At 38.7% G+C, this 18,665-nt stretch overlaps 2 protein-coding genes across 2 annotated transcripts in view; one reads left to right on the forward strand and one right to left on the reverse strand.

The window, feature by feature from the left end:
- Positions 1-350: 350 nt before the first annotated feature.
- Positions 351-10,236, forward strand: IL7 (interleukin 7). The gene is made up of 5 exons (XM_005517411.2): positions 351-420; positions 3,724-3,863; positions 6,950-7,036; positions 7,810-7,962; positions 9,267-10,236. The coding sequence occupies exons 1-5, from the start codon at positions 411-413 to the stop codon at positions 9,411-9,413; spliced, it is 537 nt and encodes a 178-aa protein (XP_005517468.1). The 5' UTR covers positions 351-410; the 3' UTR covers positions 9,414-10,236.
- A 2,622-nt stretch (positions 10,237-12,858) lies between these two features.
- ZC2HC1A (zinc finger C2HC-type containing 1A) overlaps positions 12,859-18,665 on the reverse strand; it is a 35,999-nt gene continuing 30,192 nt past the window's right edge. The window contains exon 9 of the mRNA XM_005517076.3: positions 12,859-18,249. Within this exon, the coding sequence (XP_005517133.1) occupies positions 18,063-18,249 (187 nt within the window). The 3' untranslated portion in view covers positions 12,859-18,062. The remainder of the gene's footprint in view (positions 18,250-18,665) is intronic.

Consider the following 18,665-nt stretch of genomic DNA (forward strand, 5'->3'; position numbering starts at 1 on the left):
GCACTGGGCGTGTAGCAGGGGCTGTATGTAACCCCGCCGCCGCCGCTCCGCCCGGCCCGAGGCGCTCCGGACCCCGCGGCGGCGGGGCGGGGATGCCGCCGGTGCCGGGGGGCGCTCCCGCCGCCGGCCCGCGGGCAGCACCGCCGCGGCGGAGCAGAAAGTGAAAGTACCGCGGCCGGCGGAGCCCCATGGGAAAGGCAAAGCCCGGCCGTCCCGCCGCCGCCTCCGACAGCGCCGCGGTCCCCCCGGGCCGGCGGGCGGGGGGGGGCTGCTGAGCCCGGCCCCGCCGCCGCGGCCCCTCTCGGCCCCTGCGCGGCGCTCCGCGGGCTGCGGCCGTCATGGGCGAGCCGGAGCCGCCACCATGACCGCGGACCCGTCGGCGCAGCTCCCCGACAGCCTCCCCGCGGACCATGTTCCATGGTAAGGAGCGCGCCCTGCCCCGCACCGCTCCGCTCCGCAGAAGTCGTCCCGCTTCACCTGCCCCCGGCTGGGCTGGGCTCCGCCGCCCTGCTCCGCACCCCCGGCCGCGCTGGCTCCTCACCTGCTCCGCTGGCTCCCGGCCGCCGGCCCCGCCGTCTCTCCTGCTCTGCCGGCGCGGTGCTGCCCGGTGCCTTTTAAACCCCTGGTGACGGCTGGGGAAATTCCCAGTTTCGCTTTTTTTATCTCTTTTTTCCCGTAGAATGAAAGTAAAAGAGTCCGGTTCCCATCACGCCTGCTGCCGGGAAAGGGCAGCTGGGGAATGGCAGAGGTAGCGGGACAGCGCGGGGCGGCGGAGCTGCGGGGAGCATTGCTCCGAGCTGGCCCGTGCTGCTCCCACCGCCCGTGGGTATCTGCCTTCCCGCGAGCATCAGCATTCCCGTGGGCATCTGACTTCCCATGGGCATCAACATTCCCGTGGGCATCTGCCTTCCCGTAGGCATCTGCATCCCGTGGGCACCTGCTGCCCCGCGGTGCTCCCGGAGCAGGTGCGGGGTGCCTCGCCCTAGGGCGGGAGCGCTCGCCCGCCCGCCCCTCCGCACGGGTCCAGCGGGACGGAGGGAAAAGAACTGGCAGTGACCCGTTCCCCGAGGGAATTGCGGGTTGCAAAGCGGGAAAGGGGGCAGAGGGAGCGGCCGCCGAGATTGGGGTGAGTTGTGGGACACCGGGGCTGCTGCAAGGATCCCGCTGGCGCTGGGTGCCGCCCGCCTAGGACGTGCCTCGGGCTGCATGCACAGGAGGGTTTTTTAACGCTAAAGACCCAAGAGGTTTGGGGGGGGGTTTCTAAATATGTGGAAATACTGGAATACTAGCTCTTCCTGACTTTCCTAGGAGAATTTCTGGGGCTTTCCAGATATGACTTAGAAGTTTACTGGAAAGATGGGTTATTACCAGTAATACATGCTCTCTTTCTTTTGAATTGATAGCCATATGGAGTGCCATAAACTCCCGCTGTTTCAAAGTTAACTAACTTCAGGAAAATCCCTTTCAATTTTCAGTCGTCTCCTAGAATTTTTATGACACTTACCTAATATTTTTTCAAGAGGACTCATATAGGAATGTCTGAAAATATTTGATCACCATCCTGCAGTGGCTCAAGGGACTTCATGAGTGTGCAACACGTGACCTGCTTTTATTCTGTAATTTCCTCATTTAAAAAAGATTTGGAATCTGTACAATACAGAGAAAGTAAAAATGACAAAATAAAAGTGACTTTGCGTGTTTCACCTCTTATCTCCACTTGTTGCCAGACAAACCAAGTTTAAAGTGATGGAGTTTCAATTTCAGACTGTTTCAATTCAGAGGATTGCTGTTTTCTTCCCTTGAAATATATTTGTGAAGCAGCATATTCAAGTTGTTTGTATTACCCTATTTGCAAACATTGCAGTTCATTTTTTGCACTGGAATCAAGAGGTACAATGGGAGATTAGAAAAATGTTGCCCTATAATTGAGTTCTTGAATGTTTTTTCTAAGTGTCTTTTAAAATACTAAATCTTAGTCCTGCAAACTAATAAATCATTCAACAGAGATATAATTAGCATAGAGATTTACAAAGATAAAGCTCTGTTAAAGTCAGGTGTGTCTACTTGGAGCTTAAAGATCATAATAGAGTCTTACAGAGTTTTTGAATTTATTACATGTAGGATCCATTTAAGATTCACTTAGCTCATCAGGCTAGATTTTCTGAGACATTAGCAGACCTTGGTAGGTCAGTATATGAAAAGGTCAGAAAATCTGATTTCCACCCCATCAAATTTCCCATTAAAATTTGTCAGGCAGCTTGACACAAGAATTCTGATTTAGCTTGTCCAGGTAAAACTTTTCCAGTCCTCTTTCTAGGACAGAGATGTACATCACAGCATGTTCACATGCAGTGTATCAGAAAGAGAAGGCTTCATTAGCCAGGAAAAGCATGCATTCTTCTTTGAGGATTTGGTCTGCTGTGTGTGGTGGGAGTTGGCTGGGATGGGCTGTAAGGGACTGTGTTTCTTTGAATGGCAGCGAGCATGCTGGGTGACTGTGGTTCTTGCATCGCAGAAATTAGGTGGGTGAATACAAATTATGGTCAAGTTTTATTGATTTCTTAGGTGTTCAAAATTCCTCTCTGAGGCTGTGATTTACCAGTGAAGCCCAAGTCCAGAGGTGCTCATCTCTTGAGTGCTGGACTGGCTGTTCTAATAGCCCATCCTTGCCAGCGAGGAAGCAAAGTAGCAGCTGGAGCCAGGGCATCCCCTCTTCTTTTCCTGGCTGCTATCCTACAGCAACTCTGTATGCAGTTGTTGTTCTTAGTAGTGGAGATGGGCAGAAACACTGCATACTCCTCCAGGAACTTGCTGTGATCTTTGCTTGTCCACCAACATAAATTTCTACCTTTGTTTTTTTTCTCAAAAACCTTCCATTTAAGCACTATCCTAGCCAGACTAGCTATAGACCAGAGTCCAATTAATCCAAATCACACATTATCATGTATTTGGTCTTCTTCATTCCCAGTACCAGGTGAGTCACCTGCAGCCTCCTGTCAGTTCCTTCAGGCTCTTTTGGTGTTTCTTTTCTCTCTGCCCATCCTCACAGAGCCCATATTTTCCTGGGTGCCATGTGAGGACAGAGCACTGAAGGTCTGAGCAAAGCAAGATGGTCCACTAAAGGGACCAACAAAGTGATGGGTCGTTAAGTTTGCTTGAAAAGATTGCAAAAAACTTGCAGAGAAGGTTGAGTTGCTGATTTATCTCATGTTGTGGCCAGTAGCGTGGATTTGTACATTTGGTCAGCTTGAAAGTGTGTTTAAACACACCTTTGTTGCAGAGATGTGCTCGTGGGGATTTGTAGAAGTTATCAAAGGAAAACTGGAGAGTTGAGATTCAGCTGCAGGTTAAGACACTTGCATGTCTAAGCAAGTATGATTGAAACACTCCTCTACATATGTCTGATGTGGTTATGGTCCAATAAAATTCAGGGCTTGGAGTGAACCTTGAAGGTGAATTCAGCCCAATCAGTCACCAAGTAGCTGGTCAGCTCAATAGTTGTAGGCTCTTATCCACACTGGCTGAAACATCTTTGGGTATGAGGGAGTTTAGACACTCAAAGGGTGTCTTAATCTGGCGCTGAATCCTTCCCTCTAGCAAGGCACAAGTCATTAGATCAAAGATCCCTTTTAAACTATTTTAACAGATTACAGAATGCATTTGTTAATACAGCACACAGTCTGTGACATTAATATGCACCTAACTGTTCTTCTTGTAATCCAGCCTTTTTTAGATCTACCTTACCAGTTCTGCCACTACTCCTTGTTCTGTCTCCAGTGAATGCATCTAGTTGTGCAATGGGAAATAAAACTGAAATCCGCGTGAAGTATGAAAATATACTAAGCCACGACATCAATGAGCTGGTAGGTAGTAGTTCTCAGGCTTCCAAAAAGTGTAGATTATTTTTATATGCTAACAATTAATAATAAAAGCTCTAATGTTAAAACATGATAAAAGACCAATTTAAAATCACACGTTGTGCTGGAATGGTGGTTTTATTTGTGGGGGTGCAATGATTCAGTCTCTTTAAAATCTCTGAAATCTGTGGATAGTGCCTATTTGCATGTACAAATACTGTGATACAGTTTTTTGTGCCTGTGCATCGTGTAGTTAGACACATGTACCTTTTGGCCATACATCATACATTTCATTAAAAAGTACTCTTTTCTTAAGTAATTTCATGACTACTTCTATTTGTATGTTTTATCAAGAGAAGAAAGCATTGCACTTGTACTTTGTTCTACAAATTAGAGTTCTTGACCAAAGTTTTATGTTGTCCATTAAATACAAATGCACGGAGGTACAAAATTCATAGGACAGTAAAATTTTCTTTGTATCTTAATAGGTTTCCTCGTACCTTTTATTATATCTTGTTTAGCCAACAAAAAAATATCATTTCTAGATGGCAGCAGAGAAGAATTTAACATTTTCATGTGTAGATCTCCTGCATTATGGATTATATGCAGGAGACAATTCATAAGCATATAGCCATACGAATTATGGCTATCAGCCACATTTATTACAGCTCTACATAATAGTTACTTAACAGTTTACCAATCCATGCCCAAAATTTACCTTCCAATTCTTCCTCATGAATTATTAGAAATTACATTCATCTGTCAAGAACACTGCCGTGGGGGAACATTTAACATATTTGTATTAGCAGAGGCATTCCCACAGAAAAAAGTGATTTTTCTGACAGATTGTCACTAAATGAGAATTTCCCATTCTGTTGCAGTCTTAAATCAAGATCTATTTGCATGAAATACAAATACAGCCTTTTTCCAAGGGCAAAATCAGGAGTCATTGCATTTCTTCACACTTATGAACTACCACCATCCTTCAGAGCATTATGGCGGTGGTTTCCAACCTTTTTCTACCGAGACACATCAACCAACATCTGGAAACAAAATACCTTTAGGGTCAGGGAATAATCTTTTAACATTTTGATCATGTTATGTTTGTTGAGATTATGAAGAGAGAAAGGTATTTCTCTGCAGATAAATGACTTTATCCTGAATGAGGCATCAAATTTGTGGAGAATATTAGTAGCGATTAATATTGGATAAGTATTTCCATAGTAGACAATATAAGAGATAAGTATTCCCTTTAGTTTGCTGTCTTATTTCTGATACAGATGAGTATTCCCTAGAGAACAAAAATAACCTCTCTTGGTGAGCAGTTAGAGTATTATTAAGATTTTTTAAGACATAGGGTTTTTTTAGAAGAATGTATGAAAACCCTAAAAGAGTTACCAAAATATATACATAAATAAAACCTTCATTAATTAATGTTTGTGAAAACTAATGGGAATGTACTGAGCTCTAAAGGTTTTACTTCCTCGAAAACATACACAAGCAACTACTGTGCAAGTTTCTGCATTTTTTTTCTCTAGACTTTTCCCCATTTAAGAGAAATTAATCTTCTATGTATAATCAGTGTATTGTCTCTATAAGTTAACAGAAAATATGTGGGCAGTGTGGGTGATAGCAACTGCCCAGTAGGCACTTTGCTGCAACTGCAGGGCCAAAGTAAATAGCTTTCAGTTCCTCAGCCAGATGTTTGGAGCAACTATGGGTTTGCTGCAGAGCACATAGTGAGTCATAGACTAGATCTTTGTATGGAAATCAAATATTCACTAATGCCTTTTCTGAGGCCAGGATTTCCCTTAGGTTGGTTTAGACAGCCAATAAACTGCCTTCAGATGTGGTTACTTTACATTATAGTAAAGGTGATGTGAGGAAACTAGAGAGGATGAGAAAATCTCATAGCAGTCAGCAAATGAAGTGACAGATATATAGTTTTTAGGGTGATTATATATAAATTTATATATATATATATACATACACATATATATATCTATAAAATGATAAATTTTGGTGCTGTGTGACTGTAACAATATCTGTTGTAGAACAAGAAAAGATGTGCATTAGCTTCCTGTTGTTGGTGGTTTGGGTTTTTTAATTTGGTTTTGTTGTTTTGTGGTTTTTTTCTTTGTCAGTGAATATTTGACTTCCTAAACTCTTGTTTTTGAGAACACTTTCTGGATAAAGTTCTGTTTATCTTGGGTGAACTTCTGAAATACAGGCAATTTCTGCAGAAAACTTTAAGAATTAACTGTCTAATGTGCACATACACATGGCTAAGTGAAGAGATCTAAAAATAGTGTCATGAGCTGCCTTTTTTAAAACCCTTTGACTTAACTGGAATGTCTGGACACAGGCTGAAGAAGACAAAGCTTCTGTTGAGTTGGCTTCCATTGTCATCTTGATGACAAGCGTAAAAGTGGAAGAAAAAACTACAAGAGAGGATAAACTATTGATGAAATATTACAGTCAGGCAAAAGACCATGTGAAGTTGCTTAGGCCATCTTCTCTTATTATATATGCAAAGTGAGTGTTGCCATCTGTTTAGAGCTGAGTCACGTATTTATTGAGACAAACATTGACAAACACTGTATTCAATGTATTCAATGTTACAATCCAAATGTAAGATTTAAACATTGCTTTATGTTTCAAAATTTCCAAAGAATGAAGCAATTCAATAGAATATAAAGATTTAAATTGAACAGATTTGGGTCCATTTCTGGACTCCCCAGTATGAGAGAAATAGGGAGCTACTGGAGAGAGTCCAGCAAAGAGCCATGAGGATGCTGAGGGGACTGGAGCATCTCTCTGATTAGGAAAGGCTGAGAGAGCTGGGACTGTTCAGCCTGGAGAAGAGAAGGCTCAGAGGGATTTTATCAATGTGCAGAAATATCTCAAGTGAGAGGGCAAAGAGTACAGAGCCAGGCTCTTATCAGCAGTGCCAGTGTCGGGACCAGGGGCAGTGGGCACACACCAACACACAGGAGGCTCCTTCTGAACATCAGGAAAGAGCTTTTTACTGTGAGAGAGACTGGGCACTGGGCACAGTACTTCCATGTCTAAACATACGTGATATTTTACAGGTAAATATGTCTGCAGAGAATCCTGACAGGTGCTGCACGAATAAAAAATATGAAAATATCAAAGTGTTTTTCTGCAATGATACTGAGGTAAAATTTAACTTTTTAGAATTTAGAGAATACAAACCCAAATGAGTTCTTTGTACAGTCCAGAATAAAACAGTGTGCTAGGGTAGTATTTTGTTTTAAAAGTCAGATCACAATATTCAGGATGGTTTGTGTTTTGAATCTGGAGCTATATGATCTGTCAATTAAACTGATGTTTTAAACATTTAAATATTAAGCAATTCCATATCCAAGATATGCGTTGGGAGGTTTCCTACTATGAAGATTCTTCTATATTTTTAATCCAAAACCAGACACTTTTCTTTTTGCCAATGGAAGTAAATATTAAAATTTCCCAATCTCTGTTTTTATTTTTCTACAGAACATTATACTAGCTAAGCTTTTCACTTCAGACATGAAAACTTTAAAATAATAGTTTGGGCAGATCTCAAATGCCAGAAAGTACAATTGTCAGCTGTTGCTACAGATTTTATCATGACTTGATAAAATGACTGGCTGTAAAAGTAATTTGTTTTCCTAACTGCATCAATTAATTTGATTACAGCTGTGATTTTTTCCCTAACATCCTTATGCTACTATTATACTACTAAAAATTGCTGTTTTAAATATCTTGAAAAGATGCCAAGTAAATCAGATCAGTTAGATGCTTTATTGCAAAAAAGATTTGCACTATGAAAGCAGAATAAACCAATAGTAATTGATGGACAGTTTGTGGTTTTTTTAAAGATAAACCAACATTGCAAAGAATTAATGGTGCACAAACTTTTCAGGACATATTTTTCTTGCTCTCTTGACAGGAAATAGAATCACTACAGAGCATGGCATGCAACATGCTCAGATTCCTTAATAAGCAGAGAATCAGCAAAGCCTTTAGATGGAAAGCAGCATTTGTCTCATGTTGGACATTACAAGTTCTGCAGTGTAAATGTGAAAGACCTAAAATAGCAAAGGTGAGTTGTACTAACCTTTAGTGAGTAAAAGTTTAACTATTTGGCTTATTTTCCAGAGCTCTTCAACACAGACTATCACATCTACCTCTAAAAGATACATCTTGCACATGTTCTATGCCAGAGAAAGCTTGCTTTGTATAACATTTGTCTTGTAAATAGACATTAAGCCCAGTGCAAAGACTAAAACAATCATCTGGAGGTCTATGATGAAGATACCTGCTCTAGTTCAGTAATGAAATAAGTGAGTTAATTCTCCAAAGACGAGGACCAGACGTGCACAGAAGGTGTTTAAACTTCTAGAGTCAGAGTTGTAACTTCTCACTGACCCTAAGAGTAATGTTTAATTTTGTTTCAACAAAAGATGAGGGTGAGATTATCTCTTTTCTATAATCTCTTTGGTCTTTATTTTAACCGCAATATCTCAAACTCAACACAAACAATTAGGTATGATAATATTTGGTTTTTCAGTCTTTGGCAGAACCTTCTTTTTGAGGCTACATTAAATGTACATTAATTACATTATTAAATTATATTACATTAAATGTAGCACAGTGATCTACAGACTACTGTAGCAGAGGAAGAGTGTTCTTTTAAGCGTGCCTGTTACCTATTGAACACAAAAATATTAACCAACATCAAAAAATCTCCACATAGGCACCAAAGGATATAATGCTTAAATAGATGGATTGAAGGCTTCATTTAACTTTTTATTTTTCTCCTGGAAGTGGAGAGACTTATAATCTGTGATGAGATCTTCAAAGTTATGTTGGTCTATGTTTGGCTTTGTCACTTCTGGCGAATTCAACATTTGCCTTACTTTAAAGGTATCCCAGTCAAGTAAGTCATAGAAGTCAGTGTCACCCTTGCAACTCCTGCCTAACCTTATGGATTCCTATTTTTATTTTAAGACCAATTAAAGTAATTTAGCAAAAAATTATGAGCAGTCACTGAATATGAACAAGAACCACAATAGTTTTGTCTGGCCCCTGGAACTGGTCTGTTTATTTCCACTAGTCTCAACACATATAATCAAAGTTTGGCTCACAATTTAATTTGCTTTATTTTCTCAGTCCTTCAGACAATGGAGGATAAATTTTAATCTGTGATAGAGGATGTACATGTTCTCAGTTGGACATACTGGTTTCAGGTGACCTTATTTGCTCTGAGTTAAAGCCACGTTCCCACAGTCCCATGGGCAGGGTCTCTCCAGTATTCAGATATAAGGCAATTGGTTTGCTTTGAAAGATGGCTACAGGAGTAGAATAAGCAGCTCTCAGATAACAATACAATCTCTTCTGTTTCAGGTTTGCCTAGATGTATTGAGCATAGAAGATACAGAGACAGGTGAACAGTCCAAAAAGAAATGTAACCAAGAAGTTTGTGAACTGAAAGAAAATATATCTAGCCTTCGATCCTGCTGGAATAAATTTGAAAAAATAATTTCCAGGTGATTCCAGGTGAATCCTGCTCTTTTGAAGTGGCATTACTTGGTATCTTTGCATTTTATATGCATTCTTCAAGTAACCTTGCTCGCTTATATGAACACTTTATGCCAGAATTCTGATGGAAGGCTACTGTACCTTGCTCCTGGAGATGACAGCAAGGCTGCTGAAGTCCATGAAGTGGAAATAGAAGACCAGAATTGAAACAAAGAACTCTGCAGAAGTCTGTGTCCAACCTTTGTGCTCTAGAAACCACTTTGAATTTTCCGATTTTTCAAGTAACTTTACAATACTGTAACATGAAAGCAGCCACTTACGTGTCTACTGGAATTTATAAAAACATCTGGGAATCTGCAGGTGAAGTAAAGAGTATGAAAAAGTAGCTGGTTTCTTTATATCTATGCAAAATGCATCAAGGACCAACAAAGTAACTCATCTTGGGTATGTTCTCCTGACACAGAAGTTTTCAGTGTGGGTCTGATGAGCCAGCTAACTGATTTGGGTTTGGAAAAGCAGGGGAAAAGTTAGCTTTTTGAAAAACTTAGGAAGGGAACTGATTTTTGAGAGATGCAACGTTTCTGCCAGCTGAAGCACAGACAAGACTGAATCCTGTGGAAGAAGTAAAAGGAGATGCCTAAATGGAAGTTGTTCAGTTGACTGGTAACATCACTGCATGACTGTTAAATTAAATGCAGTCATGCATTTAATCAACCCAGAGTTAGCTGCAGGAGGAGCTAGAATTCTTGAACTTCAGATTGTGATTTCTCATATGCAATTATTTTATATAACATATTTTAAGATGTTAGGCAAACATGACTTAAAGTGTGTGAATATTTTCAGAGAATAATATATTGGCATTTAACTAATAAAGTGCTCATATTTAATTTTGAATAAATATTTTTTGTAGTTGTTTATTACTCTTTTGCAGTTTCTTACTTTGATATAACTCCTTTGATAATAAAATATTTGTCTTCTATGAAATTGGGCTGTTCACTTTTTGACTGCCATTACTTCTTTTTTAGGTTTTTTTCAGAGCCAGTCAGTCATTTGAAGCACAGCAGGGACTTCCTGTTTTAAAATACCCATTTCTTAGCTGCTTGTAACGTGTCCGGTTTAGGTAAACATTTCCATACCAGCCATCTGCCTTGGACTAAATACTTCATGAAAGCTTTAGTTAAGCCAGCCTGTTTGTTTCCTGGTTCAAAGTAAACTAATATAAATGGTTTTATCTGTGCTAAAGAATTTTTCTGTAAAACAACTTTAAAAATTTTGGTATTCAGAACAAACACCTGAAAAAGCAGTAAGATGTGCTTCAAAGTACCATTTTCTCAGTTGACTGTAAACAGCACTAGCTTTATGTATTTGACTGGAATAAGATCGTTGTAATGAATCTGAGAGGGCAGTGTTTAAGAGCAAAGCAAGCATGCCATGCTGTCCTGAAATACACCCTCTCCAATCCCCCATGTATTCATGGTGATGATGAGGCAGTAGAGGTAACTTTGCAAACTGTGACTGAGACTGTCATATATTTTCTTTTAGCTCTTAATGTAAGAGATGGCAACTTTAACTCCAAACCCTTTAAAAAACTGAAACCAACCCCAACCCATGAATCTTTTATGGAACAGGGAAATATTTCCCACTATCATACTGCAGATAAAGAGAACGTAACAACTTTAAGGACTTTGCTGGAAATTCATTCTTCTGAAAGATTACCCAGGAGACTGTGGGGATTCAGTTGGTCTTTGAGACTGAGGAACAGTTGTTTTGGTATTTTTTGGAAATTCAGGAACAGTTGAAAGCCAGCACTTATTTCCTAATAACCACTTGGCAAGGAAAGGGCAATGTGAATTAAAGCAAAAATACACAGATGTGGTATTAGCTACTACAAAATTGAAAGGTCAAACAGTTTAAGTTACTTCAGCAGCAATCCACAACTTAAGTCTTGAGAGAAATAAAGCAATTCCAGGACTACCCTGGGGTAGATCGAGAGCAGAAATTTAAATATATTATGAAATTGTGGATTGCTTCTGATTACTCCTCTTTATAAATATCCTGCCTGCCTGATTCTTTCTGCCAAATTTCCTCAGTCACCACTTACATACAAACACTAATTGCTAACTGCAGTAAATTGTGCTCTTTGGTTTGTTCCTTCCATTTGAGAACTTCCTCTGGTCTCCTGAACTTCCAAATGTGGCACTAAAGTGCTTTTCAGGAATTGGCAAAGGGACAAAAACTGTGCATGGTATTGTCACCATCAGGCCTACCTCCCTGTCACTTTCACGTATGCTTTTATTTATTTCATTTGCCATAGAAAATATGAGTAGGTCAAACCCCTGATTTAGAAGTACATGGAATTTATGAGAAGGTGTCAAGGACAAAAAATTAGGTATTTAAATTAAAAGGATTTTCACAAAGTTGTGACAAGAAGTTCGTTCAGGTTTGAGACTATCCAAGGAACCTAAAGATGCACAAGTCCATGGGACCTGATACGATACATCTGTGGGTTCTGAGGGAACTGTCAGAGAAAGTATCTAAGTCACTATCCATGATATTTGAGAAGTCATGGCAGTCCAGTCACTTTGGATGGCATCCTGTCCTTCTGGTGTGTCAGCTGCACTGCTCAGCTTTGTGTCATATGCAAACTTGCTCAGGGTGCACTTGATCACACTCGATCATTGACGAAGATATTAAAAGAGCACCAAAACAGAGTCCAAAACAGGAGTCCTGCGGGACAGCACTTGTTACCAGCCTCCATTGGACATAGAGACACTGACCACAACTTTCCAGCTGTATCACTCCAGTCAATTCCTTTTCCACTGAATAGTCTACCCATCTAATCTGTATCTCCAAGTAAACTAAAGAGCTCAGTAGAAGGAAGTTTCCCCTAAAAAAAGGAATGAAAAGAGGAATTTATTTCTATTCATCCATATTTAGTCAAAAAAAGCCAGCAATCAGCAATCCAAACCCTTATTGTAATTTCTGCTCACATCAATGAACTTCTGAAGAAAAATATAAATTTCTGGGTTTTTTTTCTTAATAATTTCATCAACAAAACAGTGTTCTAATGTCATGAAGGAGAACAAACTCAGATCAAGCTCAAGTTTATTATCCCTTACAGTTTTATTATTAAGAAAAAAAATAATGAAATACTACAGATGTCACAGTGATGGGCTCTACATAAACTGAATTCTCAGTATAGCCGGGGAAATAGGAGATACAGAGTTAACTTCATATAAGCAGATCATGCTAATTTAAATATCTGGTATATTTTTCAAGGTGACTTAGGAATCCAAATCTCATCTCGCTCAATTTAAAAGCCCTATTCTCTGTGTACCTCAGATCAGGCATCACAATATTCATAAGTCTGAAATTATATTACCTACCTGTATGGTATGTTATATTAGATAACTTTACATTTGACTACAAAAATTTGCGCATCACAAGAAGTTTTATTGGCATATTTGCTTTATTGTTAACAAGTGGCAAATCAGCATTAGGTGGTGATTTACAGTTATTAATTAAAACAGAACTTCAACTTTAAAATAAACATAATATACAAAATAAGAGGCAAACAAACCGAGGAATTGTGGCAAAAAAACCTCACTGGATGGTCACAAATATTTCATGTACTAAGGGGCAAGGCAAACATAATAAATGCAATGCTGAAATAATTAATCATCTCCAACACATGAATGAACACACCATTTAAAAACACAGAACATTAATAAATAAACTTACGAAGAGAAACATATTAAGTGTCAAATGAATGATGAACACCAAAAGTTAGAGCAATCATATGAAGTAGGCTTTGTAACAGTTGTAGTGTACTCAGCAATTTACAGATCCCACCCAAATCCATTCATGGTTCTGCCAGAAAGCCAAACTGAAATACAGAACTATGGTAAACCATGCACTTCTGTATAGAACTGTTTAGATACTCAGCTATATTAAACTGAGTATTTGATTTGCTGACTCAAATGTTCAAATTGGGGAAATATATTTTCCCTACTGATTATTTTTGTAAAGAACAAACACTTATTAAGAGAAAATATGCAGAAGGTGTTTTCTGGCAAGATGAAGTGGAATGGGACTAAATAGGATCCTCCAGAAACGTGTATTATTCTGAACTGACATAACACCAAAAAACCAAACACAAAACAAAACAATATATGAACTAGTATGCAAGAGTAATCTCTTATATACTGTGAATACTGGAACAAAATATTAACCAAGTAACTACTGAATTCAGCTAATGGAGTCCTTTACCTAACAATTCTTCCAACAACACAACACAATTAGGTCACTCAAACCTTACTTAGCAAGTTGGAAAAAAACCAACCAAACCAACCAGCAACAAAACAATCACGAGTTGGAATAAACTGTACTTGAAAGGCAATAAAACTTTTTTCACCAGAGCCACTAAAACAAATTTTACCAAGATGAAAATTCTACCTTCTCATACAACCCATATAACTATTCATAGCTTAGTCAAACCGGATAGAAATAAAATTGAAAAAAGTGCTCTTACTAAACACAAATTTTTCAGCCAAGATTAAAAACACTCATAACAGGTTTGTTCTTTGCAGATATACAAAGTTGATGTGATGGAAACTAGCTCTTCTTGTGACCTTTGTAATACACAGATAATACCATTTAATTTTATATGCAGACTATTTACAGTCTACATCAGTGTGCACATATCTTGTTTATTTAAAGTACTGCAGTCATACCTCCTTCCACTGACTCAGTAAGCAGGCAATATGGAAACACTCTCCCTGCATTTCAGGCACCAGCTCTCAGCTGTGATGGTGAAATAAGGAGCTAGTCCCTTGCAGATGACAGAGAACTTCCATGCTGCATACAGACTGGGTCAGGTGTTACAACACAATCTGCAGTTCCCACCCTGTGAAGGCGCAGGATGCGTGGCTGCACTGCAGCAGGCGCTGCCCCAGCACTGCAGCTCAGCACCAGAGCACCATGGAGAGCTCCCCCCACCCGACATCCTCCCAACCAGGGAACTCTCAGGTGGAGCTTTCCCACTCCCTCCAGGGAGTTCAAGGGCTCTTTGAGTCTCTTTGGCAAATTTGAAAAATTCTGCCTGTATGTTCATTACAGTTACAACCTCAAATGGGGGTGAAGCACCTCCCTGTGCCCACCTCCCTGCAGTGTTGTGTAGGACTAATTATCCATATAAACACATATTTTAATTACTATATATTTAGAGATTCCAGTTCTGAAACTACCTAGGGTGTAGGCATCATGCATAAATACAAACCTGTGTAAGGTACATCATACAGAGATTAAGCTTTATGGTATGCTGTTTTGACTATTGAAGCTAGCATTTTTCATAACTCCATTGCACTTCTATCAGCATAGCTCCGATAATCCTGCACTTCCTGGCACAGAGAGGTCCTTTGTATAAGAGAAAATCACAAAAGTAGAATGGGAATGCAAACTTCCTCAGACCAAACATCAAAACCAGCCTTGCTTCTTTAAATGTAATTTTACCTTTCACCTTTTCTTTTCCCCCTATTTTTTAATGAATAGAAGAACCTTAGTAAGAACATTAGGAAGATGGAATGGCAGACAGTAAATCTGTTGTAGGATTATACATTGGTATAGAAATAATCACAACAATTGCATCACTAAATTTCGCTATAAACAGACAGTGCATAGTTCATGTTTCTTCCTCCCATTAAAACCATAAGGGCGTGGAGACTAGGGCAAGAGGGTTTGGATGTAGATCACCAATAAATTAAATCTGGAAACTTCTTGACACATGTAATATACTAAGGATTGAAAATTCAGTCCAATTCCCTGAATTTTTTTTTTTCTTTAAATTTAACAAATTGGTTTTCCACATTCAGTTCTTCAGGAATGTTACAGAAACCAATCCAATTTTGTACAAACATTCACAGAGATGGAATTACAATGATCAGTGCTGATACCTTGAGTAACACAGGCTAGGGTCTGTAACATCACACACTTCAGAAACCTATGTCATTCAGTAACAAAACCAGTTGATAAACACAACACACACTGGGCCTCTCATAAGTTAGCATATAGCACCAAACTACACAGTTAAAGCATTTCACTGCCTGTTTATATTTACTGTAGATTACAACACACACACATTACCCAGTGTTACTATCAACAGTCACTTAAGTTTCACAGACCTTCTTTGTAGGGCCAAATTAAAAGATAAGTTTTAAAAACCTTTCCTTCTGTTCAGGTTAATTCCCTATCTAATCCTCATGATAAAATCACGAGTGTAAATGAAACAAATGATGTGCTACTCAAGTAATTTACTTAATGCTGCATTGAAAGCAAAGAATCTCATAAACAGCTCACAAAGCAGAAAAATACAGTAGCTGTATGAGTATTAATTTGAAATTAGGAAATCTGCCACTTAAAATTTAAAGGAGAAAGAGTCAACATGTTTTTTCCCACAGTTACAATAACTCGGGAAAACCTGAAAGGCATTTAGTGTCATACTAAACATTCCCTTTGTAGAAAGCATTTTTAATAAGTGGAAAAATGAATTTTCTAGCAGAAACAACTGCAAATTCATCAGGTAAGAGGATTCACTATCTGATCAAACCTATTCTGGACTGGTATCTTTGCTGATGGACTCTCAGCTCACAATACTTCAGTCTGCAGACCTCCATGGCCGAAGTCCAGGGCAAGTTTTCCAAAGCAGGCTTATCCATGGAAAGAATGCAGAATTCCAGTTTTTCCAAATATAGACACGAATGTGAATAGTAATACGGATCCTAGAATCTAAATTCCTAGAAAATAAACTGGCTAGGATTTGTCAGCTGTGTCATTAAGAGTCATCCATCCTATCATGCTCAGTAGCCAGTTTATACCAGTTATGAAAAGACTACACTGAATGAAGAATAATTTCTAAAAAAAAATAATTTAAAAGTAGTGCAAGACATTCACTGAACTTTATTTAAACTGAATTTTAAAACATCAACAGCTTGTGGCCTGCAATATAACTACATCAAGTCTCTTAAATCACTCATTCTCTTAGACTGGTATCTACTTTGAAGATGCTTTTCTTCAATCACACTTTCTTCCAAATTTTCCTGATTGATAATCACAGTTTTTGAGAATGCAAGCAACAACCATAATACTATCAGGGAACACGACATTATATTTTGTATAAGTTGTAAAGAAATTAAATTAATTGAAACTCATGAAGTTTGTGAGCTGAAAGTACCAGTTTCTGACAAAAAATGTATTTACTGTGGGAAAGGCACAGGTAAGTTATTTCAGATTGTTCTGCCACGCATAACAAAGATGGTGCAAGCACTTCAAAGCAAGACTTCACAAAATAAATTACTACATTAAGATACAAGTTAAGTGATTTGGCTTGTGAGTAGTTTTATTAGCAAATGTGTAATTTACTAACTTACTGTGTAATTAGTAAAATACCCAACACAACTTTGAGTCTCTCCCTTCTTCCCAATGGATTAATGTGATGTCTATGACTAACTTGAAAAGACTGTTATGAGATCAAAATTAAAAAAAATAAAGTCAGGTATTGACACAAATACCAGTGAAGCACAGAAGCACAGTTACTCCCCTATGCATTCATATGCTATTTTCACAGGAATGAGAATAAAAAAAGACTCACTACTTACATCAAGTTCTATTGCTCTAATAGCATTCATTTTTATAGAACTATTTTTTTTTTTTGGTATTGGATACATCAAGAAGGCTGTTTTCACAATAAGAGTTCAACATTTAGGTAGGAAAAGTATGGACTTTGAATTTCCTCGAGGAAATGAGGACCTTCAGATATAGGACAAAGCACAACAGCTTTAGATATGCTAGTTGTGGTGGAGCACAGGAGGAGGAAGACAAGTATTCTGAAACAAAAGGAACTTAATAAAATGAATAATAATAGAATTAATATCATATTTGTCCTTATAAATACATAAAAGTATTAACATGTTTTTACTGAAAAACAGAACATGGAAAGCCACAAAAAGAAAATCTAGCCTTTCTTCTTAGATGCAAAGAGAATTCTCAGGTAGTCTTTCCACTTAGATTCTTTAAAAATTTCTAGGAAGCAACTGGAAAGTCCAATTAGCATATTACTGTTAGAGAGTTTAGAGATCCAAACTTTTTACATTTTTTTCCTAGGAATTTATAAGGAGTTGCTCATGTTGTCTCATGCTGAACACAGCATCTAAGTTATTGTCACAGATGAAGGAAATGCCTCCACGGAGAAACTTTTGAAGCCCAAGTTGTTCATGGCTAGTTCCCTATAGGTAAGCATTACTCTACATAAGAGATTTAAAAAATCCTTTGCCTAGTAGAATTTACAAAAAAAAAAATTACATTGAACCTCTTCTGCTACCTAGGTTACTTAATGCATTTTTACCATAATTTTAAATATTTTCAACAAAGAGTAAAGAGTATTTCCTTGAATGGCACAGTTTTTAGGTAGCTGCTATTTTTATATACAGTATATATCATTGTTTATAAATAACTGTGTAACCAGAAGATTGCACTCAGAAAATTACAAAATGATGTTTCGATCTTTGCAGCATGAAGTCTTACTGGATGGAGTGCTCAAGCTTTCCATGCAACAGTACATAGCAGATGTTCCAATTTCTTGTTTTCTTTCTGCTTTAAAGAATGTGTTCACACAACCATTCTTCGAATTCCACACTCACAGCAGAACTTCGCCCATTCCACTGGATACTTTGTTCCACATTCATGGCAGAACTTGGATAACTGTACAGGTGAAATGCCTTCACTGCTTTTTGCACTTCCTCCATTGACTGAGGATGGGCTGTCTCCACTGTCACACCCAGTTTTCCCATCAGACCTGAAAATTCCCAGATGAAGAACATTCTCCATAAGTCAGTCCAGTATAAATGTAAAATTAGTCTAATCCTTGCAATAAATATAGCAACTGTTACTGTGATTTTCATGCCTGCACTTCCTATTTACAGTGGTATATCTTATATACAACGCTACCCAGGCTCCGATACGTATCTCCACATACCCACCTTCCCTGCAAGAAAACAAAAAAAACCAGAGTTCTAGAAGCAGGATCGAATGTTTCACTGACTACTTTGATAAACTGGAGTGTTTGAAAACTTAAAGCTTAGCTTGTCAAAAAAAGAAAGGCTACACCAGCAATAAAATTTTCATCCTACCCTTTAAAAGGCCAAGACAATTTGTGTGTTTAGCATGTAGATATCATTAAGTTTCTAGTGAAATAGTATTTGATTATTTTTT

Source organism: Pseudopodoces humilis, chromosome 1 (genome assembly GCF_049639895.1).
Source record: "Pseudopodoces humilis isolate 2021_Gansu_Grassland_sample_001 chromosome 1, ASM4963989v1, whole genome shotgun sequence".
Classification (NCBI taxonomy): domain Eukaryota; kingdom Metazoa; phylum Chordata; class Aves; order Passeriformes; family Paridae; genus Pseudopodoces; species Pseudopodoces humilis.